General features: G+C 44.0%; 1 protein-coding gene across 12 annotated transcripts in view; it reads left to right on the forward strand.

Moving 5' to 3' along the window:
- AGBL1 (AGBL carboxypeptidase 1) overlaps window positions 1–27,917 on the forward strand; it is a 460,538-nt gene that overhangs the window by 356,974 nt on the left and 75,647 nt on the right. For 11 of the 12 annotated variants that reach the window (XM_085515376.1, XM_085515383.1, XM_085515380.1 and 8 more), the window contains one exon: window positions 7,052–8,979. In XM_085515376.1, the coding sequence (XP_085371502.1) occupies window positions 7,052–7,358 (307 nt within the window). In that variant the 3' untranslated portion in view covers window positions 7,359–8,979. Of the gene's footprint in view, window positions 1–7,051; window positions 8,980–20,881; window positions 21,059–21,863; window positions 22,070–23,532; window positions 23,727–27,917 lie in introns of those variants that run through there. The other variant, XR_014934298.1, reaches the window with a different exon arrangement.

A 27,917-nucleotide genomic window follows, 5' to 3' on the forward strand; every position in this document is an offset into this window, starting at 1 on the left:
GCTGAAATGTAAGAGACTAAACCTAAGAAGTGGTGAGGGGAGAGAGAAAGACAACTAGATATCTTTGGAATCTGCACCAACTGCCAGAGCTCCATTTCGTGGCTGATTTGCATCTGTTCAAGTCAGTTGGTTTTATTAATGCTTACAAGCCTACAGCTACAGATGCATTGTTAGCAGTGCAGTGATATATAGATTGGTTCTCCATTAAGAAGAAATTAATGATTTTTCATAAGACTAAATCCACAGCTTTTGGCTGCTCACCAGCTTTTCCATCCTGCAAGTCTAAAGATCAGCTCATCTGATTTTTATTAGTATGAGAAGCATACCTGGATTTGAAGGGAGATACCTGGAATCCAGGAAGGCCATGTAACCATCAAATAGTAGAAAGACACCCAGTTGTCCTCCATTCAAGCTCACCTTTCATGGAAGGATTACAGCTGCACCCATGACATACTGTAATTCAATTAAATGCAATTCCTCCTGATCAGACAAGGCTTATCAATCTCCCAGACATATGAAGTGTGTGCTCAACTTTTCCTCTGTTCTTGAGACAGTTATCAAACTATCTTCTCACCAATGAAGAGAATGAAAGCATTCTCTTCATTTCTTAGAAGACTTAACACAAATTCTGCTGGCTATGAGCAAAATGCTGTCCAGGGCTAAATTGTTGCAAGCCTGAATGAACATTAGGGGACAGCATTGGCCAGGAGTCAGCCTGTTTCTTGCTCTTCATGCTCTTTTTTTTTGTTTGTTTTGTTTTATTTTCAAGTTTTCTTCCTTTCTTTCTAACTGATAAAGCCCCACTTGCTTCTTACATACCTAACTGGTGCACCAGACATTCATTTTTAATCTGGCCAAATCAATTATAAATATTACAGCCTGCAATTACCCTGGGAACTCCTGAAAAACTAATTAGTACGAATCTCAGCAATGAATTACACCTTTCTCATGGCTATTTGCAGCAGGAAGAAAAAATAAATAAAAGGAAAAAAATACACTGAGAGAGAGCAAACCTCTCTCAGCCACAGCAAACAGAATTCAAGGCAGTGTTTAATTATGTTCATATTGTTCGTGAAAGGATGGGCCACGGTGGGCTGAAAGCCAGGGCACCTGGCATTGCCTAGGGCTTAGGTTGCATTTTCTCAGAGGTTGTAAGATGTAAAAGTCCTTGGCAGAGAGTCATTGGAAGATCAGGTCTCGTGGGAGCCTACAACGTTCACATCATTCGTGTTTACCGTGCAGCAACAAAGGAGGCAAATGCAATAGTTCTTTAAACTGGAGCCATCTTGCATCAGCGCATAGCTGATTTCCTCCCTTGGCGAGGTCAGGGACTAAACATGCCTTGTCTGGCTTTTCTCAGGCAGGACGTGAAGCCAGGCTGCTCTCTGGGGAGCTCCTGAACTGCTGAGATGGAATTGGAAAGTCATAGCAAGATGTGCACCAGACTTTGTAGCAATTGAATCGAGACACAAAGGGCAGACCAAAGGCCTTCTTCATTGGCGTCTTGTTGCTATAGTGTTTTTCTTGCACTAGGTGTAATTACCTAAAAGCATCATAGTTGTTTCATTTATCTCCTAGAATAATACTTTATGAAGCCATTAAAGATGGATTTGTGCTCTGGGGTAGCTGTGGCTGCTTTAGATTCATTTTAGATTCATTACAAGATTTTGGAAGCAGTGTTCCTGTAAAATATGTTTAATAAAACATATGAATTCCTCAAAAGCAAAACCATGCAACATCACACACTCTCGTAGATTCAGTGAGATAGGTGGAATTTTAATGAAAAATAAAGACAAAGCAATTCCAATTCTCTGCAGAGAGGTCATAGGAGCTGCAGGACACTTTCCTTACTAGTATGTATACAGCAGGCCATATAGCTTTGCTGGAAAATGAGGGATAATCCTTCCATGCTGGTCAGGAAACTGGCTGGGTTCTCAAGTGTGAGTGGAGAAAAAAGTGTGCTTTTCTTTCAGGTGAAGGCTGTAACTGCTGGGAAGTTGGCCTGCTTGTGCTGATATAAAATCCTGTTTTCTTTTTTTCTCACGGTAAAATGTCAGATATCATGAAAATTTTCAAGAAAACCATTTTCTGGCTTATTTCAGTCTGTAAACTGTACCATAGATGTGCTTGGCTCCTTATGCACAGCCAAATCCCTGCATTGGAGAGCTTCCAAAGGATTAGGGCATATCATGATGGAGAGAAGGTTTAGAGGAAGGAGAGAATAGTGCTATAGATCGGGTGATACAAAGCTACCAGGGTGCTGTTTTTCACTGCAGAGAAAAGATAAAGACATGATTATTTGTTGGTACATCTTCACAGGGAGTCTTTGGTACATCCACAGTCAGTGGTGGTCGCCAGACTCGGAACTTTCCTCCTTTTTGTCTGATGCATTTAAACACTCATTTTTTAGATTCTCATTGGCAAAACGGCAGCAAATTTCACAAGAATGAGCAGAGCCAGAAAGCCAGAAAAGAAGCAAATGTTCAGTTTTCTTCTCTACAACACTGCAACTGCTAGGCAAGTCAAGTGAAGGTCAAGCAGCAATCCTGAACAATGATCAAAGATTCCCTAAGAGGGACAGTTGTCAATGCCCATTCTTTCCAGAAGAAGAAAGATGCTATTTTGAGCCAGTCAGTAGAATACACAGATAGCAAGTGACCTGCCTCACAAGCAGAATGTGAGTGAAAAAGCCCAAGAAATTACTTATGAAATCTCTGTTTTGTTCTGTTTGGTTTTTTTTCCAAAGTCCTGAGGGTGGTGACGCACTGGAACAGGTTGCCCAAGGAGGCTGTGGATGCCCCTGGAGGCATTAAAGGCCAGGCTGGATGTGGCTCTGGGCAGCCTGGTCTGGTGGTTGGCAACCCTGCACATAGCAGGGGGTTGAAACTGGATGATCATTGTGGTCCTTTTCAACCCAGGCCATTCTATGACTCTATGATTCTCCTCGTGTTAAGTCAGGAAAAAAAGAAATATATGTGTATATGCATTTATTGATTTATTTTACAGAGTACCAAAGCTTGCTTTCCTTCCAAACCCGAGCAAACAAACAAACACGCCCACATACAAAAGCAGAACTAATTAATATCAAGTCATATCTCAATGATTATGCAAATTAAAAAGAAAAACAAAAAAATTCTATTTCTCAGATAATAAAGTTGCAAATTGCTGTTGTGTCTCTCTCATCAGCTGCAATAGATGAGGGGCTATGAGGCTGTAGGTTTTGGATTAGTAAATCAATCAGCATGTATATACGTTTTGTGTTAGTTGGGGTTGTTGGCTGTAGATATATTAACAACTTTCACTCCCCCCTTTCTGTACCGTGTTCACGTTCAGTGGTATTCACGGACTGTATTTGTCTTGGAGTTCTTTAATGTAATGTCTTTGGTTTTTCTCATTGTTTACATTCTGTAAGACAACATCATTATTCTTTGGTAAATCTGTTTCATGTCTCCTGGGTGTTTTGTTTGTTTGTTTCTTTCTTTCTTTCTTCTTTTCTGAGGGGAGAATTTTTTTTCTTTTCTTTTTGCAGTTTTAAAAAAACAGATTAAAGCAAATAAAAATACCAAGAATCTGCTCCTAACCTAAAAAACTCTTTTATTGAGACCCTCTTAAATTGTGTGTCTAGAAGTTGCCATGTCTGTTCATAACCGTGTTTCACTACTTGCATTCTCTCTTAAAGAAGCTGGTCTTAGTGACCAGCACCTAATGCTTTTGGCAGCTTTGTTTGTGGGTATCTTACTGGCTTCCTGGGAATGCTGCATGGCACCACCTCTCGTCTTTCAGAAGCAACCCTAACCTGCTCTTTGAAATAACCCATTTGCTTTGTCATGCATCTTCCTGCAGCAGAAAGTGAGTTACTGTGATGGGAAGTTCCTGATGGTAGAGAAATGGCAGCTGGTTCATAGAGTTTGGTAGCATGAAAAAGAAAGAACCTTTCAACTTTCAAGCCACCAGGGTTATTGCAGTGTCTCATTGGCAACGAGACTAAGTTGGTGCCATCTATTTGCTCATTATGTGATTCATGGCGGTGCCATTGACACTGTTAGCGGTGGGTAGCAAACCAAATTGGAGAAGTCACCACTTAGGTCCTTGCTAATTGGCTTGCTCATTCACTGTCACAACAAATAAGCAACGTGCAGAGCAAATAAGCAACGTACAGAGCAAGAAATCTTTCTTTCATGACCTCTAAATCACTGTCTGGCCACATCCTCCCATGTGGGGAACCTCCCTCTGCAGTGTACATGTGCAAGTACTGAATTGTCAAGGTCTGAGTTGTTTTGTGTCCTGTGTAGGTAGGCAGCATGGCAGGAGGCATCTTAGAAGGGAGTGTTTTTGAAGTCTCTCACAAAGGTTGTGTGCATATGTGCTTTCTAAAGACTGTCTGTTTAGTCTTCAGTGTAAGGCAATGCTTGTTTGCTGTGGTTTTCTCTTTCATGTTCTGATTTTTGACTTCCCAGTTTCCCTGTCACAGTAAAGCGTGTTTGTGCTCTCTTTCAGGCAGAAATCCAGTCCTAAAATCATTTATGCCATCAACTAAATTCAGAAGGTCACCCTTTAGTGGTGTTCCCAGATTTCAGTAATAATAGGGCTTTTTTTTTTTACAGCTATCCCATTAATGCAAATGTTTGACATTCAGTTCTTAGATTGAAAACTGAATTGTCGTTCCATCTGTATGATAGCAGTGAGCTGGGCGGCATCTATGCTCTGTCTCAGTGGCATTAGCAGCTCCTTCCAAACATACAAGCACAATACAGAAAGCAGATGCTCTCAGGTCCTTTTTGATTGCAAAGCATTAAAAGCTTAAAAATGAAAAATTGAATTCCCCGGAGTTTACACAGCATTGAATGTTACCATAGGTGATTTGTACTGTGGTAATTCATGGCACGCTTGCATCTGAGAGAAAAAAAATAGAGAGAAAAATCAAACCCGCTGGTCAGACTCAGGATACTGAGACCACTATGTGTTACTGTTTGTGCTGAGAGGATTGTCCTGGTTGGTTTGGTTTTGTTTCATATTACATACTCAGTTTCAGCGTGAGTTCTTCCTGACCTAGATTTCTGGGCAGACTGAAGTGAAGCCAAAAACTGAAAAAGTACATAATTATTCATTTATTTATTTTTAAGCTGTACAGCTCTATTAAGCTTTCAGAGAATCCTTTCTACCCTGCCTTTGAAGTAAACTAAGCTAGAGATCAGCCAGAGAAGGATTGGGCTGACGCTGCGTGATTCTGATTGCAGATAGTCTGAATACAGTTAAGATCTGGATACTCAGAGCTAGGAAGAAGTTATGCTTTTTTTGGACTGCAGAGAAGAGGGGGAAGAGATCAATACATCCAAGAGAAATACTTTACACCTTTGGTATGTTCTGAAACCTCAGATGCTGGCACTGCTGTGAAACAGCTGAGAGCTGGAAGATTATTCCGGTTACTGACATGTAAATGAGCAGACCACACATTAAATCTGTATATACTCCATCTGCCAAGCCATTCGTTCTTCCCAACTTGGGACAAATTAGAAACTCTGGCCCAGTGGCAGGAGATTATTATTCCTTTCCCAGTCCCCCAAAGCAATACATTCTCCTGCTTTGAGTCTGATTGAAAACACTGACCTGGAGGTGAAAAACACTGTATCTGCCCCCCTGATTCATCCAGACCATGACCTAGGCAGCACTGAAACCACAGGCTTCTTTCTGGTCTCAAAAAATTACCCAGCTGCCCTCGTGGACTGAAGGCCAAAAGCAAACTAGGCAAATAAGAGAGGAGAAAGAGCTCATGCCCTAGAGCCACCTAGACTCGTAGTTACAGTTTTGTCATAAATATTACATTAGACTAACTTAATAGAAAATGAATTGAAAGTGAACGTGTAAATAAAGCCTACAACCACTTCTGTAAGTAAATGACAGGAGGCTACGACAGTGTAACATACCTTTCTGAGAGCCAAAGGACTTGTGCCATCAATTCAGAGTCTCTCCTCAGCTATTCTGACTTGCTTCTGATTTTGGACATTCTTCAGTAAGTTGTGCTGGCAAAGCTTTTTCATATCATTTCCAAAACACATGGAGTCACAGAATGGCTTGGGTTGGGAGAGACCTTAAAGTTGACTGAATTCCACCTTTGCCATGGACTGGGTGCCCCCACCAGCTCAGGCTGCCCATGGTCCCCATCCAACCTGGCCTTGAGCTCCTCCATGGATGGGGCACCCACAGCTCTGGGCAGCTGTGCCAGGGCCTCACCAACCTCTGAGTGAAGACTTTCTGCCTAATATTTAATCTAAATCTTCACTCTTTTAGTTTAAAGCAATTCCTACTTGTTCTATCACGATCAGACCATAGGTCTGTAAGCCCCCTGATCACTGATGTGTCCTCCTCTGGACCTACTCCACCAGCTCCACGTCTTTTTGTATTGGGGACCTTCACCCACTGACACCATCATTCCATCATATAAGGTCACCAGGTTGATCTGCCCTTGGTGACACCATGCTGGCTGTAACACAAGCACTTCTGGTGTTTCTGCCCACCCTGGAGTCAGTGTGCTGGAAGCCCCTGGATGTCTCTGCTTTTGTGTTTGTGCTTCTTCTTGTTAGCAGTGCTCTGAGCTTGCACAGAACAGGAGGCAAAGATGCCAAAGCATGTCAACCACCTGGATTAATTAGGTCATACACTAAAAATGGAACTACAATGAAGTGGATGATTATTAAACCAGCGACCTTGTGGAAACTGGATACCTCCTTTACTATATTTCAGCATCCTTAACCTTTTAAGTGCCTCAAGGCAAGAACAGTGCTGTGTGTGTTTAAAACACTTTGCATTAACAATGGCAGTAATAATAATATTAGTCTGTTTCTCCTTTGGGGTAGGTAAATATCACTCTTCATTTTACAGCTGATGAAACAGACACAAAGACATACAGGATCTTGCTTAGTGCCAATTCATGTTTCATTAACAGAGCCAAGACTGAGCCCAGGAAATGGATTTCCTTGCTCCTTGCATTTGCCATTCTTTAACACACCCTCCTTTGATGACATCCAGTCTCTCTTGTGATTTTTTTCCGCAGAAGGTACAGCAACAGCAGCCTGGAGACTGAAGATGAACCTCCTTGTGCGGAAGAAATCGATTATAACACTGACAGTTGCTCTGATGGCGAAGGGGACTTCTCAGATCTAGACCAAGAGATCCAGGAGTGCCTCTCGTGGGTGGAAGGAGAGGCAGAAGATGAGAGAGAGACCACAGGACAGACGTGCAGCTCCAAAGCTCTCAGGGGACTTTACATTTCCAACCAGCCAGCATCCAGCAGTACGGCTCTGCCTCTGAGTTCTGCACCACTGGGAGTGTACAGCGGGTTTGAGAGCAGCCCTGCATGAGCAAGACTTTGACTTTCAGAGCAGTAAGGCGAATGGGCTACTGCTCATATTTGTCTGCTTGCCAGCTTCAGCATCCTTCCCAGATATCTTGCTCCATTTCTGCATTGAAAATGGTCTTTATGTTTGTGTGATCTGTATACATGTATGTATTGAGATTGTCTCCTTGAGCTTTCTTTACAAGGCAGAGATGAGGGGCCATTTGCATTGACATCATCCTTTCCTAAACAGAATCCCCATCCCATGGCTGCCTCTAGTGTGTGGATTCACATAGGTTGATATGGGGAATGTTTTTCTGACTTTTGAAGGAGCATCCTTTTTCCTGGCTTAGGCTTTTATTATGGACAGCAGCCTTTGCCCACACATCTCGGAATTACGGCAGTTTGTGAGGCCTTTGGCAAGAGCTCTCTGTTACCATTCATTTCTCTTGAGCTGTAGAGCATGCATCTGAGTTCTGAGATCAGAATTTTGACCATGTTTTCAGCAGTTTGGGTCAGGCTATGCATGTGCCTGAACTGGTTGTATCTCAGCAACAGCATGTGAAATCCAATGTGCCAGAGTAAGGAGAGCACCACCATACAGAGCAGTCCTCTGGAAACCTGGGCTAAATTCACCTCTTTGCTGCACTGGAATGAACTAATCCAGCATAATTTCATTCGAGCCACTTCATGCTTGAACTTATGGGCCCAAGTGGAAGAATTTGTTTCATGAACATCTGAATGATACTCTATGATTCTCTGTGAGATATCCTTCCAGCATGATGCACTATGGGAATACAGATACTGTTTATGGCTGCTGCTGGTACTGAGAGTGGCTGGAAGCATTGCAAGGAGAAAAACATGTTCTCTTGAGGTAGCTGGGGCCCTCCAATATTATGTCAATTGGATTAGTGATGGTGGCAATATCCAAGGGTGAATTTAGCCCAAGAATCAGTCTAGTGACTGATTATTCTTTGTTAGTTTTAATATGATACCACTAAGGAAATCTAACTCATGGAACAGGACCCCATTGTGCCGGATAGCAATATAACAGAAGACATTAATGGTAGGTTATATATAGGATGCATTCTTCTGGTGATTCCCATAAGGGAGCAACTTACTTTATCTCCAAATGGAAAAACAAAAAAAAAAAAAAAAAAAAAGAGATTTCTCATAAAATTGCCTGCAAAAACAGATCTTGATTTTATAAAGTGCTCTCTTACAGAATAGGTAACATAAGAATGTCTTTGCAAGCCTAATTCCACCAGCATTAGAATTTACTGTGCTTTCACACAGATGTCCAAAGCAATGGAGACGCAGTTTCTTGAGCTCCAGCACAGGCCAAGAACACAAATGCATGCCTGAGGTCGGTAAAGCACAAAGCCTACATCAGAGCACTTGACTCCTCATACTGTCTTATATTTGTCACATCCAACACTCTGCTGCTGCCCATGGGGAATTGCCCTGAACCCAGATGGAGGTAATTGCACTGTGCAAGAGGCTCCCAACTCTGTCACTGCCGTCTTTATAAGGCTCAAGGAGGACAAACATATAGTGCGTTGTAGTATTACAGACTATAAGATTTCCATCGCTGGTGATTACTGTTATTATTGATGTGTGATTAAAAGCACCCTGTAATCCTCTCATCTTTATGCTGTTTGTGGAGAGAATTTCTTGTGCCAACTGAGGCTTTTTTTCTGATGAATTTGTGAACGCCTTCCCCCAAACTGCCTGGCCATACATTTCCATCAGCAGCCAGTGCTATGGAGAAACTATTCCTTCCTGTCCTGCTGGAGTTTTGGTATCCTGGTGTTCTAAAGCCTTCACCACTGCATAACAGTTCTCTGTTTTTCTAGCTCTCTCTTTATGACAGTGCTCAAAAGACAGGCAGCTTGGGTCCTCAGAAGCTGAGCTTCGTAGACCGAGCTAATTCATTAGATATAGTGTGTGTTCTCTGTACAGATATCATGTTCTGCTTGCCTTAGCGTGCAGCTTGTTGCATACAATACTGAATTTTCATAAAAGGATGGCTCACAGGAATGGACACCAATGAGGTAAAACAGGTGTTCCCATTGTAATAGTTTGTATAGCGTTTCTTAAAAGCTTATTATTAAAAAAAATGGCATATGCACATAGCTAACTTCAAATTCCAACATTCATATGCATGACAAAACACTCACACTGTGCTGGATCCAGCCTGCAGCATATACAGGACATGGTGTAAGATCTTCAGCATTCAGAGTGGCCCCGGGATACTGGCTGGGCAAAAAGTCCTACTGGGAATATACATCTATAGATGTGAATATCTATAAGGGCTACTCCAAAAATAATGCCTCCTGTTTTATTAGTTTGATCTGCCAAAGGCAGATGTTGATGGTACGGCAGCAGAGGTTGAACTTTTCCAGCAATATTCCATTATATTTTGTTGCCATGTGACAGATGGCAGCAGAGGGGCAGTCTGACAGAACGGTGTCTGATGTGGGAACGTGTATGAAGCAAAGGGGTGGAACTGAATTCCTGCACGGGGAAAAAATAACACACATTGACATTGACACCTGCTGAATGTTTATGGAGACCAGTCAGTGGATGTGAGCACATGGAGGCAGTGGGTGGTGCGATTCAGCAGCGGTGGCAATGACAGTGGGTCACCTCCACTGAGAAAATGCATAGCCAGTGGTGGTAGCTACATTGGAAATCATGTTTTGTAGCTGAGTATTTGCTCTATCAAATAGATGTTGTACTCTCTGTATCTGTTGTAGTTTCTGTGGATATAAGCAGGGAGCATTACTTTTGGAGCAACCTATGTTCATCTAGAGCTTCTGTTCCCTCCCACACTATGTTCTGTACCAACATCCTTCCACAACAACAGTGGTACAGTGCTCCCTGATGTTTGCCAAAGGTGCATCTTACTGAAAAGGAAAATAAATCTGTTTCTCTTTCTGCAACACCAGTATTTTAGCTATTGTGCTGCTGTGTAATAGAAAACACCTGGCCCAGGCTTCTCCTTGACAACTTCCGTGTTGTACCAAATAACTTCTCAACAAGGGGTGAGGGCACAGCAGGAGGTGGTGGGCAGGTGAACCCCCAATCCATGGGTACCCACCCTGTTACTGGGGGATTGGGAGCAAAGAACATCCCAGAGGGAGGAAGGATGGGTGACCAACCGGCAGGAAATGGCACCTGGAAACTTCCAGCAGAAGCAGTTTGGTGGATTGTGTTGTCTCTTCCAAGAACCTCTATGGGAAGCAGATGCTCTTCTTCTTTTGACAGACCTCTAGAGGTCAGGAGAGGACCTCCACTGCATGCCACTCTCTCCGTTATTAAAATTCTCCCTGAGTCATGGTAATTAAGCAGAACTAGGTTCCGCACAGAGGAACGGAAGTGCATTGACTTTAATAAAACAGAGTGTAAAACAACTTTAGATTAACTCCAGCCTTGTTTATTCTTGCACACTTGTAATTCTGATTTGGTATTTCCCTAGTGAATGGAACCGTTGTCCCCTACGCTAAGGCACGTCACCTCACTTCAGCCCGCTAAGTGCTGAGCAGCGAGGCCACTGCCTTTTCTTGCCATCACTGGCTAATCCCTAAGAATTTGGAAACAGCTACAGAGAAGGGGAGGGAGGAGAGGAACGTCTCTCTGCTCCTTACCATTGACATTCCTCAAGAGTCAGCAAGGCTGTCAGGTTGAGACGCAAGCCAAATATTTCTGTAATGGCCAGCAGAGACAGCATTCAGATAGTCCGCGCTGCAGAAGCCGTTCTGGGCTCCCGCCAGACACATTAACTTTTTTTACTGATGCCTTTTGTCTCACTGACTCTTTTAGTGGCTCTGAATAGCCGCGCTCTCCTTCCTCCCCTCGCCGTGGGTGACATGACATGGGTAAGAGATGCGGCCGCAGCCGCGCTCACACTGCTGCCTCTGTCTCAGCCTTGCACTGATTCCTATCGGAGGTGATGCGAAGGATGCCTTGCCAGAGCCTAGCAGAATACACGTGTGAGTAAGCCCCTGGGCTAAAAATAAATAATTAAACAATAAAAATAAAAAGAATCAAGTCAGCAATGTGAAGGAAGAACAAAATCTAATTAGTTTTATCTGCTGTTTGTTATGAGGCTGTCAGAGTGCTCTATTCCCTGGTTTTACAGCACTCTGGAAAATAACAGTGATGATAATAATACACAACTGTGCACAGGGTTGTTCTTGAAGCAAGGAGGGAGCAGATTAGGGAGGGGAAAAAACAGCAGCCCCTCTACTCACTTTTTTTCTGCTCCTGCCAAAAAGCAGAGGTGCGGGTGGTAGCGCTGTCTCCTGCCTTATCTGTCCTCAGAGGTGATCCACTCCATCCATCACTCAGAGACAGAAAGCACAAGTGGGCGACTGCTTGGCATCCAACTAAGGACACTCAAAATGTATCCCTTGTTCTCCCACAGATCTCCTATGTGTTGCTGACCGAGTCGCTTAGCCTTGGCTCCCAGCCTCAGTTCTGATGCGAAACCGGAGCACAGTGTTGGCTCCTCATAGCTAATACAGCAAGGCACGAGTGACATGGTAGATGTGTAGGGTAAGGGGTGAGAAATAGAGATGTAAAGCTGCCCACATGCTTATACTGTAGTGATTTCAGCTGATGCCATTGATGAGGCAGCTGGAGTGTGGTGGTGGTTGCCATCACTACTTTCCACTTTAACGATGTATAGTGATGGTTCACTAGACTTCCTCTCCAAACAGTGCTGGGTAATTCTAACAGTCTCTCTTTGCAGGTTGTTATCAACTAACCTGTCTTGTCACTTGGTCCTCACACCACCGAACCTTGCACAGCTGTTTAAGGGAAAGTGGGATTTAACCCTGTGTGTGTGAAGTGTCCTTTGGTTTTTCAGGCAGAAGGCTGGCCATGAGACTCCAGCTGGAGATTACATGCAAAAACATGGAGTACTAAAAACTCCATGTTTGTAATCACATCAGGAAAAGATGAAAGAGAAGGGTAAAGAGGGAAGAAGATAAGATAGAAATTGGAGAGGAAGAAGGGGACACAGAGAAGGGGGAGGGATGATGAGAACAGGGAGATGGGAGTAGGGGGCATTTGGGGGAAAGACAGGCACAGAAATGGGAGAATTGTTCCCATTTGTGTATCTTCTTCCGTCCCCAGATAATGTGTCAGTATTACAGTACTGAGAAACAACCCTCTCTACTGTAGAATAAATCTGCCACTGTATTCCCCACTCCATAAACGGCAGCCAAGTCTGTATCCTCAGCACTGCATTGTGTGTTCAGTGCTGTGTTTTGTGAGTGCTTTTCATGATGGTTAAGCTTGTATCATTTCTGGCCTTAGGTTTCCTCTCCAGGGACTCACATCCTCAGACATATTCTGGAAGATCCAGTGCGTTTTATTGTTGATGCAGCAGTTTGTGGCTACTTTCCTTGCCTTTTCTTTGTTCTGCTTCTTTTTTTATTGCACTTAAGGAAGGGTGGAAAGGAGGGAAGTGAACGAGGTGAACAGGAGGGAGTGAGAAAGAAAGGAGAAGGTAGAGAGAAGTGCCCTGCCATCATTTTAGCAAGATCTGCAGCAAGATGGTGAGGCAGCTGTTTTGCCATTGAGTTATTTTTAGCCTTCGATTAAGCAGCTTGTAGCTCATTCAGGGTGAGCAAAAGGGAAAGACAAATCAATCACTGCAAACAATCATCCACTGGATACCCTGGCAATAACTTCAGTCCCAGTAAAGAACCATTACCTTTGGCTAACGGATCTCTGGGCACCAGCTCGAACCAGCTGATGTAAATGTAGACAGAGCCCTGTTTCTTGCCTTCCTTGCTCCTAAATGTCTGACTGATGGCTTTGCCTGGATGGTTTCCAGTGTATGCTTTCCGTGTTTACAGTGCATGAACATGCACAGCTCTGCAAAGGTTTCCTGGTTTTGCCACAACATTTTCATTATATATATATATATATTTAGCTTTCTGTGCTTGTTTACACATCTATGGAGGTATTAATGTTTATTTGCAGGGAAAAGGTTGACAAGGAGGCTTAAATCATGAGTATTTACAGCACAATTTCAGATCCTTCAAGAAGGCAGATGGGAGGGAATAATTCCTGCTTCCATCATATATCTACAGTCAGTGAAAGAGAGAAATGCTGCCCGTTGCTGGGATCTTTGGTAATTCCTTTCTATGGGCACTTAGCTTTCCTTTAGTCTTTGTGGAAGGTGGCACAAGCGGACCAGGCAAATCTCCATGGTGAAAGCATGGACAGTGCTGACAGAAATTCTCTGTATTATTTGACTACACAGTGGTCTTCCAAGAACCAGGCAGAGTGCTACTTAGGGAGCTGATAAAATGGGAAATTTAATAGAGGCAAAAAAGAGAGGCTTGGGAGGATAATGGAGCAGGCTGGTAAACATCTGAAATGACCCCAACTACAAGGAGTGTAAGGGCCAAACAGGAAGAATATGAAGCCTTAGTGCATATTCCAAGATATGACTTGATCAGTTTCCCAGACACGTGGAAAAGAGAAGGCAGAAACAACAGAAGAAGAAGGATTAATTGGCTGTGAAGCATCGGGGAATTGATAGCTTAGGTTAAGGAAAGAGGAATACAGGCCAGCAAGCACTGACTTAGAGATTAGAGCAAAGGTACAGTGACAAGATCTCCTAAGGCAAGGGGAAGAACAGAAGAAAAGTGAAACATAAAATGTGTGTGAGGAATTCCTTATTGTCTTAAAAATGAGAAAAGAATTGTTTAAAAAATTGAAGCAATAGCATGTGACTAGAAATGAGAACAGACTGGTACCAAAGCATGTACAGATGAAATCAGAAAGGTCCTCGCACAGAATGTGTTAGTGGTGGTTAGGGACACACGAAAGAAGAAAAAAGAAATCCTATAAATATGCTACGAGGAATGAAAGCATGCATTATGTACCACAGAAGGAGAGCACATGCAGAGAGTTGGAATAGTCATTGTATTTTTAACTCTGCTTATCACCAGAACGTTGGTACTCGAATCATGGAATTGTAGAAACATAGAATCAGAATATCTTAGGTTGGAAGGGACCTTAAAACCCATCCAGCTCCAACCCTCTGCCATGGGCTGGGTGGGCTGGGTGCCCTCACCAGCTCAGGCTGCCCAGGGCCCCATCCAACCTGGCCCCAAGTAAGTGTATTCAAACTGTTGGACCTAAGAGAATTCCCCTTCAGGCTGCCCAAGAAGTGCAGTTTTTGAATGGTTAAGAATGGACTTCAAAGGCTTCTCTCATATTAAAAGGATTCTGCAGACTGGAGAAGGGCAAATAGGGTATTTGTTTGTGAAGATGGAAAAAGAAAGAGCCAGCTAAGTGGAGTGCCTGCAGAGAAATCTCAACAAATTATGAAACAATCAATTAATTAGCAGCTATAGGATAAGAAGGTGGCAAAAGACAATCAACATGGATTTGTCAAGCTGATCTAATTTTGTTCCTTTATTGGCTAATTGGCTTAGAGGATAAGGCAGGAGTAACATATGTCTTTGCTTTAGGAAAGCTTTCAGTACTGTCTCACATAACATCTCCATAAGGAGAATATATTTCTCCTTATATTTCACAGCTTATATGAAATTTGTGTAAGATAAATGATAAATAACTCACAAATGCTGGGGCTCATCATCACTTTATTCTTCTAGAAGAAGTTAGACCAAATTACTCTATGAGTAGAGAAGATGTAGAGAGAGGCACAGAGGATCTACACACCTGCTAATACAGTTGTCTAAGATATGTGAAAAGAGTCCTTTGCTGACATAGTTCTTTTCCTCATTAACTTCTTAGTGAAGCTCTAAGCCCACCCCAAGAAGATACCCCACAACAACACTTGCAGGGTATTGTTTTGCTTAAACAACTGGGAGGATATCATGAGCCTCACCATCCCTGGAGGTTTTCAAGAGAAGGGTGGATGTGGCATTGAGGGACATGGTCAGTGGGCACGGTGGGGATGGGCTGGTGGCTGGACTAGGTGATCTGAGTGTTCTCTTCCAATCTTTATGATTCTATGATGAAATACCACGTTTTATGTTTAAAGAAAAGCCAAAAGCATGTTATTGAAACTCAGTTCGCTGTTCACCACTATTTATGTCAACACACCCCAATAAGTGTCAGTCTTACCTCCACCTCTCCCATGTAAGGAGTCTGCTCCAAAGCTCACCCCACCCAGCTCAGTCACGCCATCCTTTGCTCATCCAGTCCCACTCCTCCACATCCAGAAACCCAAAATGCTGGTGATCTGAGGGATACCAGCCCAGACAAAGCTGTGGTCAGAGCCTGCACTCCCTGGCGGCTGGCACTCAGGTAGGTGCCAAGAGTCTTAGAGCAGGGAGTGCACAGTAGATCCACTGTGCCAGATGGCCTGCCTGCTCATGGTTGTAAGAGCTGCTCTGTACTTTTTAGCTTTACTGATGCAGAGAGAACATTTTGAACTGTCTAAGCCTTATAACCTTGTATCATTGGCACAGGAACAGCAGCAGCACACTGTTGAACATAATAACAAGGGGAGAAAGAGCTGTGGAATTAAGTGAGAATTTAAATCTTAGGGTTCGCAGCTCAGAACGAGAGACTTTAGCTGAGATGTTTCCAGGAATTGGTTGAGTCATGTTTGAGAATAATGGATAAGATGAATATTTTTGTGACTATAGCTGAATAAATTATTTGCCAATAATTTTGACTGTGATTTGACCAGTCCTAGCTGCTTTCTGTAATGTATACGGTGCGGGAACATTTGCTGCATTCTGGATGTGTGTGTGTGCCAGGTATGCAGCTCCAGTCCTTGGCATCTAGCAGTGAATTTATTCCCCAAAGACAATTTTGAACAAGATTTACCCCAGAGCGACCGAATGCAGGATTTGATCTGTCATATTCAGAATGATTCATTTTTCACCTCATCAAGTAGGAAGAGAGGAGAGAAAAAGAGAGTGGGAAAGTTATTTTGCACTTCACAACAAACCCTTTTCTTCAAAGTCAGAGCTGCCATGGCGCGGTACACGGCGGCCCACCAAGGGACACGACAAATGTTGCTTGGCAACTCCACACCATTGATGGGAAACGCTCAGCATCAGAAATGGACTGAGATGGAAAGTGAGACAGTGGCACATTGGGATGCTCGTTCAGGTCTATCCCCACTGGAATTGACACTGCCCTGACAGAGGTGCTGGCCAATGCAGTCCTTGCTGGTGGGTGAGAGAGTAATTGTGGGTCCAGAATGGGGTAATGTCCCTCCCCAGAAACAAGGAGCCTTTGGATCTATTAATATCCTGAAGGTTGCTGGAATTCTCCCTGTGCAGATAGCTGTGAGCAGACCTTAAATAGCTCAGAGGTGTGGCTTAGTTAAACGCTTACAAAGGTCCTTACAGAAATTGCTTCTTGTCCTTTGCAGCACTGCACAGCCACTTTAGCACCTTGTCCAAGGCATCCTGCCCTGGTGTTGCGGTGTTGCAGCCCTGATAGCCTGCGGATGCCAGAGAAGCCAAGTTTGCAACAAGAGGCTACTTGTTAGAGCTGGAAAGCAGGGTTTTCAGGCATAGTGTTCCTTCGTCAAGTGTTGCTATAGAAGGATGATGAGTTAAATGAAACAAGGTTGACTGCACAGAACAAATCCCATGTGACCCATCCATGCCCTCATCCAACCTGGCCTTGAGCACCTCCAGGGATGAGGCACCCACAGCTTCTCTGGGCAGCTGTGCCAGGGCCTCACCACCTTAATAAACCTCACAGACACTTTGCAAAAATGGGATTTGGGGGTGCAAGAGAATAGTCTATTGAAGCTGGTAGTTCTGCTTCCCTCCCCATAAAGCTCGAAGAAATATGGTGCTCACCTCTGTCTTACTTCTCGCAGCATTAGAATGTCTCTTTCTTCTCAGTGGGAATTAAAATTCTGGAGCAAGAAGGGATGTTTTCATGGAGCTGGCTTTTCCTTATCACATACAATAGCAACAGTCTAAGAATTTTGTTTATGGAAAGTCCTTGCACCGTAGTAATGCTGCAGGTTTTATCAAAAATCACTATATGCCTTTGAAAATCCCCAACAGTCTATCTAGACAATACATGCAAAATCTCCCCCGTTGTTCTGCCTTAGGCTTGTTAGTGGCACACTGTCTTGGTTGTTTTTAAGTAAAATACCCTAACAGTTTCTAATATGCATTAGAAATTGGATTTCTCCTTTTGCAAGCTGTTTTCTGCATCTTTCCACCCACAGGAATGTACCTCATTTTGGCAGGGCTTCTCAACTATTATTTTTTTTAACCCCAGGTTACGACTCTCCTGCCTAAATACGATGACTCCTCCTTGCCTTGCTCCCTTAAACACAGGCTTTGATATGTTGAAGGACTGAATCCAGATGCAACCGCTTCTGGCCTTCATCTTTTTTTTTCCTGTGCCATTATGAACATTTCACAGAGTCATAGGCTATTGCTGCATGTGGTGCTGTCTTGAAAAGCCCAATGTAAAATTTCAGCTTCCAACTAAACGCACTTACTTTTGCTTCCTTTTGGGTGAATAAGTCAGTGTTTCATAAGTATTTCACTTACCTTCCTGTGTTTTATTATTATTATTATTATTTTAATTGACAGTTTGCCTTTGTAAACCCTCTTCATCTGCTGTGTCTTCTCTTAACACTAACTGAAACAATTACGTGACGTTTCCTGAGGATGGATTCTACATTGTGTGACTGCCAAGCCCAGTTCTGATCTTCCTCACACAGGTTTTATATTGCTCAGGTGTTTTTTTCTTACCCTTTTCTTCACAAAGATATCCTAAGGAACAAACAGTCCAACATGTTTAACATAGCACAGCAAAAGCCTTGTTTTAGTCTCAAGTCCACTTTCTCATAAAGATCCCTTGCCCCACTGACTGCAAGTGGGCATTTGTTCCTGCCTCAGTGGAGACAAGGAATTTTCATGCAAGGGAGGGAAGAAATTGGAGAAAAACATTTCTCAGGCTCTTGTGGAGGCCTCTCTTACCCTCTCTTGCCCGTCACAGCCATGTGCACGTCTCTGTATACCCACATCACTCTACATAACTACAATCTGAACTCCCCACTTGACTCTGCCCAGGCAGGTGCCATTCTCCCATCTCTGCCCTGTGATTGCCTGTGTGCTGCCTCCTCCTGCTGATCTATAGAATCAGAGAATGGTTTGGGTTAAAAGGGACCTCGAAGAATATCTAGTTCCAACCACTTGTAATGGGCCGGGTACCCCCACCAGGTCAGGCTGCCCAGGGCCCCATCCAACCTGACCTTGAGCACCTCCAGGGATGGACCAGCCACAGCTTCTCTGGGTCTGTGTTTCAGGTTAACATCCTACATGCAATGTTTGTACAGAGACAAGCCAGAGAAAGCTGGGATTTAGATTTCAGTCATGTTTCTAATGCCTCTGGTTTCCTGTAGCTTTCAATCTTCTTTCCCAGAGGCATTTCTCCTGAAGCACCTGCTCACTCTTGCTTCTGCTGCTCTTCTGGGGCAATGTGGAAAGCAGGGGGACAAGGAAACCCTCACTTTGGGTGCCAGCCGGCCATGCTGGCACTGCTGTGGGTGGGGGCTGCAGCCAGGCCTGCTTCTGCACTGCAGAGCAATAATACCTTTTGGAAAAAATAATTGCTTTTGATTAAAATGTAAGGGTGCCATCCTCTCCTTGTTGTCATTAATGAGGGCTGCAGGCTACGGGCCTTTGAAGTGTTTCCTTTTGGCTCTCCCTGTTCTTTCTTTCTTATTCTCCCTCTTTTTTTGTTACTTTTTTTTTTCCTCTCTCTCCCTCTCTTTTTTTTTTTTTTTTTTAATTTTAATTCTCTCAATTATCTGCCCTTTCCAGCTCAGAGTGAGATTTGTTAATTTCCACATGCTTACAAAAACCTGCCTGGCACACTCCAGCTCCCTGGCAGCTTCTAAATGGGCAGCCAGGCAGGGGAGCGAGCAAGCAAGCAGCACATCTGGCTCATTAGCTGCCCTGACCCCCCCTCAGCCCCTCCGGAGGGGAAGAAGGAGGGATTGCACAGGTACTCACCTTGCCAGAACAGCTCATCTCCTCTGCAGAAATGCCACTCAGCAAAGCATGAATGAACACACTGCTGTGTTTAATTAAGGCTGTCCAGAACTGTTTTATTTGTCATCTCAGGCCCTTACAGGCTAATGGACTCCTTTACATCATGTAACCTTGAAAGTGGTTCTTTTTTTTTTTTTTTTGTTTCCCAGCCTGTGAGTGGAATAACAGGAGACCGGGCTGAACCCTAATGGCCCCTCAGGTACTTCCATCTGTATGCCACAGCTGATTGCTGGCTTGGATGAGTCCAGAAAGGAAATATTAAGCACTGCAACTCATTTTTCTCTCCTCTGCTCAGAGTTGTGGTGGTGGGCAATGGAAACAACTGGGACATTCATTTCTTTGTTCCCCAAAATTGAGCACAAAAACGGTTCAATGACTTACAGAGTCGTAGAATCGCTTGAATAGGAAAGGGCCCATAAAGGTCATCTGGTCCAACTGCCGTGCACTGAACAGGGACACCCACAGCTGATCAGGTGCTCAGAGCCCCGTCCAGCCTGACCTGGAGTGTCTGCACCCACCACCCACCACCTCTCTGGGCAACCTGTGCCAGTGTCTCACTGCCCTTATTGCAAAAAACCTCTTCCTCATATCCAATCTAAATCTCCTCTCTTTTAGTTTGAAACCACGTCCCCTTGTCCTACCAGAACAGACCCTGCTAAAGAGTTTGTCCCCTTCCTTCTTACAGCCCCCCTGTAGATACCGAAAGATACTTGAGCGAGGTAATGCCACAGATCAGCTGAAGACAGAGGATAAAACTCATTCCCAGGAAAAAAATCCAGGTCTTAGTACACTGGACAAAACTCAGCATATTCCCACACTGCTGTCATACAGAGGTCAGGCATGTCACTGCATCCTTAGAGCCTCCTACTCTGACCTTTGTCATCCTTAATCCCCACTTTCTTCTTCCACAAAAGCAGGTGTGAGTGCATATAACCAGATTCTCTTTATCTCTCCCATGAAAGGCTTCCTGCGTGAGGTTTCAGTCGGGTCTTTGAGGACGAAGAGATTGCTCTAGATCAGAGCAAGCTCTTAGCTAAAGTGCTTGCCCCAGTTACAGGTACAAATCTGACTCAAACGCTGCTCTGCTGGGCCAACTAAACTGCTCGGGGAGGGAAAACTGAATCATATCAAAACAAAACTGAGGATTGAAACAGAGGATTAATAGCAACTTTGCTAATGTTTTTCATTTTGAGATTCTTTAGACATCCTCTACCCCCAAGTGGTTTTTATATGTCAAGGAATATATTCCTTTGAGCTGTGTGACTTCATGATAGCAGCTCACCTAAATATTGCACTGTGCTGGATCTGTGCTTCGGTGTGAGGATGTAGGCACTGGGTTGTGCAAAAGCCATTTATTTCTGCCTTATCGAGGGACTCTGTATAATGCTGCCATTCCCCCCACACTTCTGTTCCGTTTTTGTTCTCAAGCCCAGGCGTGATCTCACTTTCCAGGCAGATGCTTCTCTCCTAAGCGCTGTTCTAAAGATCCCCTCTCTGTGTTCCTCAGGCTGGAAGTTCCTCTTTCATTTCTTCCACAATAAAAACAACTCATCATGGGAACTGATTCTAAGGTGATGGAAAGGAATCCTCCAGCCTTGGATCTTCTGGTGCCTCCATCAGGAATGCAGCAGGTTGCTCTGAAAGTGGCCATCTCCAGAATCCCTTTTTGTCTCAGAGCTGAAAGGTGAGATCCCACATGTACAGACCTGCATGCAAATACTTAGTCACTGTTGAACCATAGAATCATTAACATTGGAAAGGACCTCTAAGATCACCTAGTCCAACTGTCCACCTATCACCAGTACTGCCCACTAAACCACACCCCTACATACCACATCTACCCACTGGTTGAAGTGATGGAGCTCCAGATGGGTCTGGTTTGAGGGACACAGATGTCAGCAGAAAACAGCACGAGGCAATGAGGGGACCTGATACACACTAAGGCTTCCTCTGCCTTGTGCAAAACAACTCCAAATCCATTCATATTATTAAATTGCTGTGATTTAATAAGTCATCATGTGCCACTGAGCAAAGACAACTGATAGCAGTCATTATCCCCAGGTCATGTCAATAGGGTAGGTGACACTGAAACCTCTTCTGCTATCATTTAGTAACTTCTATAGCTGTGCTAATTCAATCGTATGTCCCCTGCTTCAAAGTGAGACAAAGCAGATGAGATGTGAACTGTATGTATCTGACTGAATGCATTTTAATCCCAGACAGCTCAAACCTCTGTGCCATCACTGAGCTAGGTGCTGCTTTCCTTAGGAGCCCTGGGGTGAATAGTGCTATCAATGATGTTAAAAAATGATATTCATTCCATTGTGTTCTAAAGAGACTCTGCTTGAGCAGGGAGGTTGGCCTAGCTGATCTCCAGAGGTCCCTTCCAAACTCATTCTGTGATTCTGTGAAAAACCACCCAACCTCAGCAAAGCCCACCGGGACTCCTGGATTTTTCTTCATTGGACCTGTATTTTTTTTCCTGCCAGAAACGAGATGATGATGAACGTGACACTTGAGTTGCCATGGGAACACAGCATGAAGCTCATGTTAGCAGTGCTCCTTCCTGCAAGCAAGCACCGCTGGCTCTGGAGATGGGCACAGGCAGCACCTGCCCAGGTGTCACCCACATAATCTAGGGGTGAACCGCATTTACTTTACCAGAGGAAGATCTGGAGGGACAAATCGCTGCAAGGTAGGAAGATGTGTCTGATGGGTCGGATGGAAATTGCAAAGCCCTCCTGGAAGGTTGCCACAAAAAATCCTGATGGAGACTGTAAAGGGGGGTTCACAGGGACCCGCAGATCAGGAGACTGCTTCTACCACTGTGGGAAACCCATGAAAGCTTTCAGTGTGGGGAAACCTGGAGCCCTGGGCCCCCCTCATAGCTGCTACCTGGGCTGCTCCAGCGTTACTGGGAGGGTGGCAGAAGCCACAGCATTGCTACTTTCCTACCACAGCTTCTCCCCATCTCCTTCATTCAAGATTTATTAAATCCCCCTCCTCCTTCAGAAATGCTCATTTTCAGTTGGTTACACCTATGCCATCCTCCTGCCTGCCCACCCTTAGGACTTCCCCGAGCCTCAGCTCAGAAATAATCAGGAGGCACTTTTGTGCTGTTAGGAAACCATTTGGAGCTTTCAGAAAGACAATTTCAGAGAGATTCTTCATTGTCACCACTATTTTCCTCTTTCACGGGTCTCCCTTTAAATTCCCACCTAACAGCATTTCATCAGGGGAAGAAACACACTTGTAAAGATCTTACAGTAGTAGGTTTTGCTGAAGCAAAGGGAGGGGGAGAGGCTGGAATCCTTCTTGAAAGACAGGTGAAAACCATCATCAGTCTGCTTCAATGATGTGATTATTTGAATAGGTAGCAGGTGGGACTTCCCAAGAAAGAAAGAAAGACATACAGACAGAAAAAGGAAACTCAGGGTAAGAAGAGCTGAAATTATAAGAGAAGGAAGAAAGGGGGTGATGAAGGCTGTGGCATTGGCAATACAGCTGCTTTTAGGGACTACAAGAGGGAGTGAAAAATACCACCAAGGGAATCCAGCCAGGTGGTTATAAAGTATGATAAAATAGGATTTAGGGGAACAGCTTGCAGCATGGTAAGTGTTAGTCTATAAGACCTGTCAGAAGTTTGGTAGAGAACAGCAAGAACAGCAGAAATAGATTAGGAATGTGAGGCTTGTTGCAAGAAAAGAAAATTTCTTTTCTGTCTGTCGTAAATCTTTCCCTTTTCACCACTTTAGCTGCTTCCTGCACTCCCTAAGCAGGCTTAGTGCTCATACATGGCCAGAGGGTTTCAATTTGAGCTCCAAATAATAATAATAAATTCCATAAAGTGATTCCATGTGGAGAGGGGAGATAATCGTGCTTTATGTTTACACAGTAGGGCCCACAAGAGTTTGGGGCAGGCAGAACACAGAGTAGTTTCTCACCTGCAGCTCGTCCTGGGGCTGATGGGCTGCACCTGTTCTGCAGTAACTGCACAAAGATGGCGAGGCTGAAAGCTGCTCTGGCTGGAGCTGGTGGGTTAGAGTGAAGTAGACGGAGGAGATATGATTTTCTCTGCTGAGCTGTAGCTGGGATGCTGAAGTTAAACATCTGGTTAATTGATTAAAAATTGCTACGGCAGCCCTGTTCTTGTTACAGCCATGCTGGGACACGTGAGATGGTGTTGTTTTGTGATCATGAGCCTGGGTCTCCATTATGATTACACTGCAATGAGTGCCAAGACTGTGCCTGGAAATTGGATCAGCTGAGCCTTGAACAGTAGCTGCTGCTTTTCCCAGTGAGTTGGAAGCCAGCCTATCTCTGCAGAGCTTCACCACCATGCTTGGACCCAGGTATGTCACGTTTCATCCAGTATAAGCGGAGCAGGAGATGTGTAATGACTGTGCTGAGGTATCTCGTGACTTCTGTTAGTGGGAGGATCACGTGTTTGGGAAGAGCAGAGAGAAGAGTGTATCTGTTATCACCTCTTTCCTTTGTTTGCCTTGGGGTGGCTTGTGCTTGGCCATTGCAGCTGCTCTGTCCTGGGGCTGCCTTGTAATAAAGAAGCTGCCCTGGGACTTGGTTCTTGCAGATGATAAGAATCTGTTTGTTAGGCAGCCAGTACTGTGGCGGTGGAAGGGCCCTGTGATGGATATTTGCTGTCATTTCTGGGGGAACTGCATTAAGGGCTTCTATTATTTAGAGGCTGTGGCTCCTTGGAAGCGACAGTTGGCTTTAGATTTGAATTCCAGTTTCTGCAACATGGGAAATCCTGGCAAATCTTCTGTCTCTACCACCTTTGTTTTTCTATCTCTGCTCCCCTCAGCTGGAATGGGGATAGCACCTGTGCTAGGGCACTTGGTGCTGCTGTTCTAGTGAAGGACTGAGGAAATGTCTTTTTCCCTTATGATACTCATTAGGCTGATCCACCACCCAGACTGCCATGATCTCCAGCTGCCCATTTGTACCTCTCATGCAGTGGGTGGTAAGAGGACTATATACTCAATAGCATGAGATCTCACTTTGATCAAATATCTTCATTTTGTGATTGCTCCTAGAAGAGCACAACATTAATAGAATTAGCTCTGTTTGTTGAATAGTCAAGCAACTTACAATTAGCCGAGTTTGTGTGTTAAGTGCTGAGTCACAGCCTGATTGAACAGCTGGGGAAAGGACCCATCAGCCCTGCAAGCACAGGTGAAGGCAATTCAGTTGTGTGACCAGAAGGGGTGGAGCCTGGCTGCACCTCTCTTAGACCTCATTGAAGGGCTGATCCCCACTGGAGAAGGATTTCTCTCTGGAGATCCCTCCTTGGTGAAGCTTTTTTCCTGTGAACCTGGGATCTTCTTGTATGGGTGAGCAATCTTCTTCCCTTCCTTTATAGCACCTTTCTATTGCGCTGGTCCTTTTGCAGTCCCATCTTTGTTGTAACGCCTTCCCCATCATATTGATCTGTCCAGTTGCTACAGAGTTCCCAGCCAAATGCCTGGGACTCCCAGTTCTCTAGTAGGTACATGGTGTGCCCTGAAAGCTCAGGCTGGGGCTTCCTGGCAAATTCAGTTTGAAGATGATTTCTGTGTGTTTCCTGTATTGAGACTTGTGGGAATTCTTCACACAAGAAGAGAAGCTTAGCACTGGAGCTGCATCTTTTTAAGGAAGGACTTAGAGCGCTGTAATGCATTATGTATATTGTAGAAGGAAAGGGTTGGGGTTTTTTTTTCCTGTTGTTTATAGCCCTGAATGATGAGTTGGCTGCATTGTGGCATTGAGGGATACTGTTTATTGGGCATGGTGGTGATGGGTTGATGGCTGGATGGGTGATGTTATTGGTCCTATGATTCTGTGTGTTCAGTGCTTGTATTTCCAAAGAACAATGGTGTGCTCTGCATCAGAAATTAAATCAGGGGAAGGACACAACCCTCCTGTTTGTTTCCTTTCACCCTGGTTAAGTTTTTCAGTCTGATGATGGATTATTGTGTACCCTCTTGATTTTTTTTTTAGACTTTCCACAACCATACTTTGTAATACTTAACAGATCCAAAGCTTTCTGCTTTCCTGAAGCATCTGGCTGAAATAAATCTGGTCAGATAAAGTCCTGTAGCTCCACCAAGTTTGGGGTCATTAAATTAGTCCAAACCAACCTTTCCCTTGAGATGTTAATTGGATGCAAAATTTACCTTCACTTCCTGACTGAAGGTCTGTAATTGCAGTGTCTGTGGGACACCTGCAGTCTCTGGAGGCTCCTATTGGTCTCCCAGCATCCAAGCCCAAGTCTTTCCATTAGTTCTGCGCATCAGAGCATTCACTCAGCCTTTCCATATGTCTTATATACTGAGTTCCCTGTCTCTGAGGAAAATTTCACATTTCCAACGTGGGATATGTTGGATATATTTAACTTTCCTGGGGAGTTTTACTCGTCTATCCTTCAGATGAATTTTTGCTTTGTGAGTTTGGGGTGTGTTGAGTTTTTTCTTTCATGACTCCATGTTTTTGCTCCTAATCCCACCACCTGGTATGGCTCACGCTGCAAAATCTCTCTGCCTCCTCCGTGTATACGCCCTTCAAATATTTGTAGGCATTTATCACTTCCCCCCTGCTTAGTCATCTCTCTGCCAAGCTAGACATATTTAGTTCTTCTAATCTTTCCTTGTGAGTCTCTCCAGCACTCATAATTCATTTCTCGTTGTTCTTCTTTGTATCCTTTCCAGTTTGTCAGCACTTAAAATATTATTTTGGGTGCTTTAATATGTGCAGGCATGGGGAAAAAAAGAAGAGAAACTTCTTAAAAAGAGAAGTTGTTTGGTATTTTTTGTCTCTAAGCCATTGGAATTATTTCAAGTGGGCAAACCTGGGGCTTCCTGCTGGAGGTTCTAGGTAAGTCTCTGAGACTAGCTTTGTTCTTACAGAGTACTGCTAGATGTGGTGCCAATGGATCAATGGTGAGCACCTTGCTCATGTTTTTTGTCTCAGGAAATGTCTCTCTTTTGGCCACCTACTGTTTGTTCTGGATGTGTAAAGCAAGGAATGCAATTCAATATGTGTCCTGTTACTAGGATCCCAGTTTTCTTTCTTTCAAGTAACTGAATGGACATTCTTAGGATAGCAACTTATTACAGCCACACTGTGGAGGGATGGTGTAGAGCTGCTGTTCAGTCTCCGTTTCGTGTACAGAACTCTATGGAGTGTTTTTTTGAGGCATTCTTGGTATCTCCTGCAGGTAGAAATCTGTGCTGTGATGGCGTGATGTGAGCAGAATGATGGAGAGCAGCGAGTGCTCACTCATTAAGTGCTTAAAGGTCTGTAGTTTTGCTGCACTGAGAGCTCTTTAAATATTCCTCATCACCGTCCAGTGACCTGCAAGGGAACAGGAGTTTATCTTGCCAAGCAACACTGTCAAATTCACTAATCTGAGATAAGTATCAGTATCAAAATGTTTCCAAAACCAAAACAAAGCTAACTGTTGTGTCTGGCTCACCTCTAAATTTCCACTGCCAACGCCAAACCAATGTGTTATTTCAAGTAGGAGCGAAAAGGTTCTGCTTTGTTTCCTCTGGTATCATGTTCTTCCTTCCCATCCAGACTAGATGTTTATCAAACATCTGTCTTCTGGATTGGTTGTGTCCAGGGGATATTATGAGCTTAATAAGTAAAATATGGAACTGGCTCAGCTGGTGTGGCAGGAAATGTTCCTCTACTGGGGTATCAATGCTGCTTGACTATATGAAGCCGAGCTACAAAAAGTGAGAGTGAAAGCAAATGAAAGCAGAGCTTGTTGCTTAGGGGGATGTATTTCATTTATTGCATCCAGCCCATGCCAGGCTTTGCCATCAGCTGGTGCCCCTGTAACATTGCAAATGATGGAAACAGGGAATCCCAAACTTGTTGAGTAAAAAGCTGCTGTTGCTCTGACAGTGGGTTGCCTTTCCTAGCTGTCTGTTGGAGCAGCCTTGGAGAATCATGCTGAACAGTGCATTACAGATATATACACTGAGTATTAAAAAAAAGAGAGAGAATGCATTTACTGTCGCTTACAGGTTGCCTTTCACCCTTCTAGCTGTCACAGCATTCAGAAGCATTAAACAATGGGACTTTGTCTACACCAAGTAAAATAGTGCCTCTGTCGCAGGCTCAGTTGGGAGCAACAAAATCACTCTGAAAAACTGTTAGAAAGAAATGTGCGAGGCATTTCCACCAGGCTCAGATACTTGTGGGGGGGGGGGGGCCTGATGCTGCAGTGCTGGTTCAAGAATCTACTTTCACACCTTCAGGCTGTTAGCATCATCAGCCCAGCAACAGGCAACTGCCCACTGCCTCTGATGCTGTTGCAAACAGCCTTGTCTTTCCTTGTGGAATCAGCAGTTTAGCTTAACTTGTTTTGTCATGTTTGTCTGCTGTCACTCACATTCAGGAAGGAGGTGGGTTTTCTGCTTGCTTTTGCTTTGAGAGCGTGCTCTGTTTGGTTGACAAAGTGTTTTACAAACAAATCATATATCAGAATCACTTTGTTCGTTGCTGAAATGCAAAGCAACTGTTTTTACTGCAGA

The sequence above is a fragment of the Coturnix japonica genome, chromosome 14, assembly GCF_054131305.1.
Source record: "Coturnix japonica strain WE chromosome 14, WE-NBRP24, whole genome shotgun sequence".
Lineage (NCBI taxonomy): Eukaryota > Metazoa > Chordata > Aves > Galliformes > Phasianidae > Coturnix > Coturnix japonica.